Below are 1996 nucleotides of genomic sequence, written 5' to 3' on the forward strand. Positions count from 1 at the left end.
TAATGAGTAAACAATACTAGGAATCACTTTTAAAAGCCCCTCCTCCCACACATGACACAAAAAATAATTTTTTTATATACATTATTATATCCAATCGAAGATTTTTTTAGAAACAGAATTCGAACGAAAGACACATTTACGTAGACATCAATGAATACTATCAAGTTAATTTCATTTGAACTTCCAAGTAAGAAAGCTTAAAGGGGTGAAAAAAAGGAAATTGCCATGGATGCAAAAACTCACTTTTTCCTTTTATTTTGGATCTTTTTCCCAACTTACTTTCGCGGGAAAAATCAATAACAAATAGCAATAATTAATCTTACAAAAGTTTTAAAAAACTTCCCTACGAGAATAAAACCTATATTTCTAACAAAAAAAGCTCTTAAAAACAATTCTTACTTGTTCCTATGTTACATGTTCCTTGAGATGAAGGAAGTTTAACCCAACTGCACCTAAATTTAGATGATGAATTTCTCATCCTTGCCAACTTAGAATCTAAACATGTTACTGAATTAAGAAGCTTTTCTACGTTTAAGCATGCTTGAGATAAGGGTCATGTCCAATTAACTCTTCCCATTCCCAAAATGGTTCCTCAACCCTATTGCTTGCATTCAAATGTATGCCACTTGACCCTGCTCCAGCTTCATGAATATGAGCATCACCAGAGTGGGAAGTATCAGAAGAACTTGATCCATCCACCACCGCTGCTCTCGGTTGACCACTTGTTGAAGCAGCACCTCTATTCTCATCAGCTCCTAACTCAGCTCTTGCCATCTCCAGAGGTCGTCGATCAAACGATCTAAAGTTTCCCGATATAACATAAACACGACACAAGCTGAACTCGTGCCTCAACTACACGCATAACCAAAACAAAAACTATAAGAATATCAGAATTTGTGTTAACTGTGAAACCAACAACAACTGGCTTAACACGCTCAATATTTATATATTAAAATAAGGTTTTATAATAGTAATGATGATGATGATGAATATACCTCGGGAGAGGTTGTGTTGGATTGATGAGAGTGTTGAATGGCTTTGTACTCATGCATCTTCCATTTGGTTTTCCTTCCAGTTGGAGCCTTCCCTTTGTAAAACACCATGGTTTTCTTCATCCCAATGACTTTGTTGTCGGAAGAGTAAACGTGGCAGGGAGAACCAGTGGCTTTCCAGTACCCACTTGCGGTGGTTCTGCTGGGTCTACCTCCTCTCGTCTCTCTCTCTTGCCTCGGGGAAAAGAAGAACCATTGCTCCGTGTCTCCACGACAACGCTCCCCTGCAAGGGCTGACAAAAAAATAACATTTTAGCTGGTTTGAAACGTACTAGAGAAAGAGTTGAAAAAGGTCAAGGTAATAAGTTCTTTTACTTGGAAGGTTCCAAGGCTCTACGCCATTGATGTCAATGACTGGAATAACCCTGCTTGTGTCGTGTGTTTGTCCCTGGAGCTGGTTGTGCAGATAGAAAGCAACAAGCTCTTCCTCTGTCGGGTAGAATCGAAAACCAGGTGGGAGATCAGCCATGTTTGAATGTTTGAATATTTTGGAATAATGAAGTAAGATAATAGAAATATATATATGGAGAGAAAAGGTTTAATGGCGTGGCGAAAGATGAGTGGGGCAGAGAGGTTCGCCGAGTGAAATGAGAAAAGTGTTTGAGTAGGGATTGGTTGGAAACTTCCACGCGGTTGCAGGGGCAAGAAAACGTCTTTGTGCCCCCAAAACTGTTCTTACCTTTTCATGTATATATATTTATGTTATGTTATTATTATGTTTTTGTGCTGTAAACATGAACTTTGAATTGGTCATCTTGTTCTTGGTTTTGTTGTGTGAGCCCAACCCAATTAAGGTTTTTTGGTATATCCTCATTTGATTTGTATTCGGCCTTGCATCCATGGTGAATAGTGGTTTTCTGCTTATCAGCTGGGCCAAGGGAATCTTATGGGTGGAACAAGTCTTAATTTTCGTGTGTATCCGATAATGTTTGTCCTTTTTTTCA

General features: G+C 38.6%; 1 protein-coding gene across 1 annotated transcript; it reads right to left on the reverse strand.

The window, feature by feature from the left end:
* Positions 1 to 226: 226 nt before the first annotated feature.
* On the reverse strand, positions 227 to 1715 carry LOC137835620 (NAC domain-containing protein 90). Its single transcript, XM_068644207.2, has 3 exons — positions 1368 to 1715; positions 996 to 1285; positions 227 to 852 (listed from the first exon to the last, which is right to left on the reverse strand). The coding sequence occupies exons 1-3, from the start codon at positions 1519 to 1521 to the stop codon at positions 532 to 534; spliced, it is 765 nt and encodes a 254-aa protein (XP_068500308.2). The 5' UTR covers positions 1522 to 1715; the 3' UTR covers positions 227 to 531.
* Positions 1716 to 1996: the final 281 nt, after the last annotated feature.

This window comes from Phaseolus vulgaris, chromosome 5 (genome assembly GCF_051622355.1).
Source record: "Phaseolus vulgaris cultivar YP4 chromosome 5, ASM5162235v1, whole genome shotgun sequence".
Lineage (NCBI taxonomy): Eukaryota > Viridiplantae > Streptophyta > Magnoliopsida > Fabales > Fabaceae > Phaseolus > Phaseolus vulgaris.

Bases quoted from the DNA above. Each gene is read 5' to 3' on its own strand.
- LOC137835620 (XM_068644207.2), bottom strand. From the start codon at position 1,521: ATGGCTGATCTCCCACCTGGTTTTCGATTCTACCCGACAGAGGAAGAG. The intron at 1,286-1,367 runs GTAAAAGAACTT...TTTTTTTGTCAG, and splicing joins AGAGCCTTGGAACCTTCCAA to CCCTTGCAGGGGAGCGTTGT. The intron at 853-995 runs GTATATTCATCA...TTATGCGTGTAG, and splicing joins CCAACACAACCTCTCCCGAG to TTGAGGCACGAGTTCAGCTT.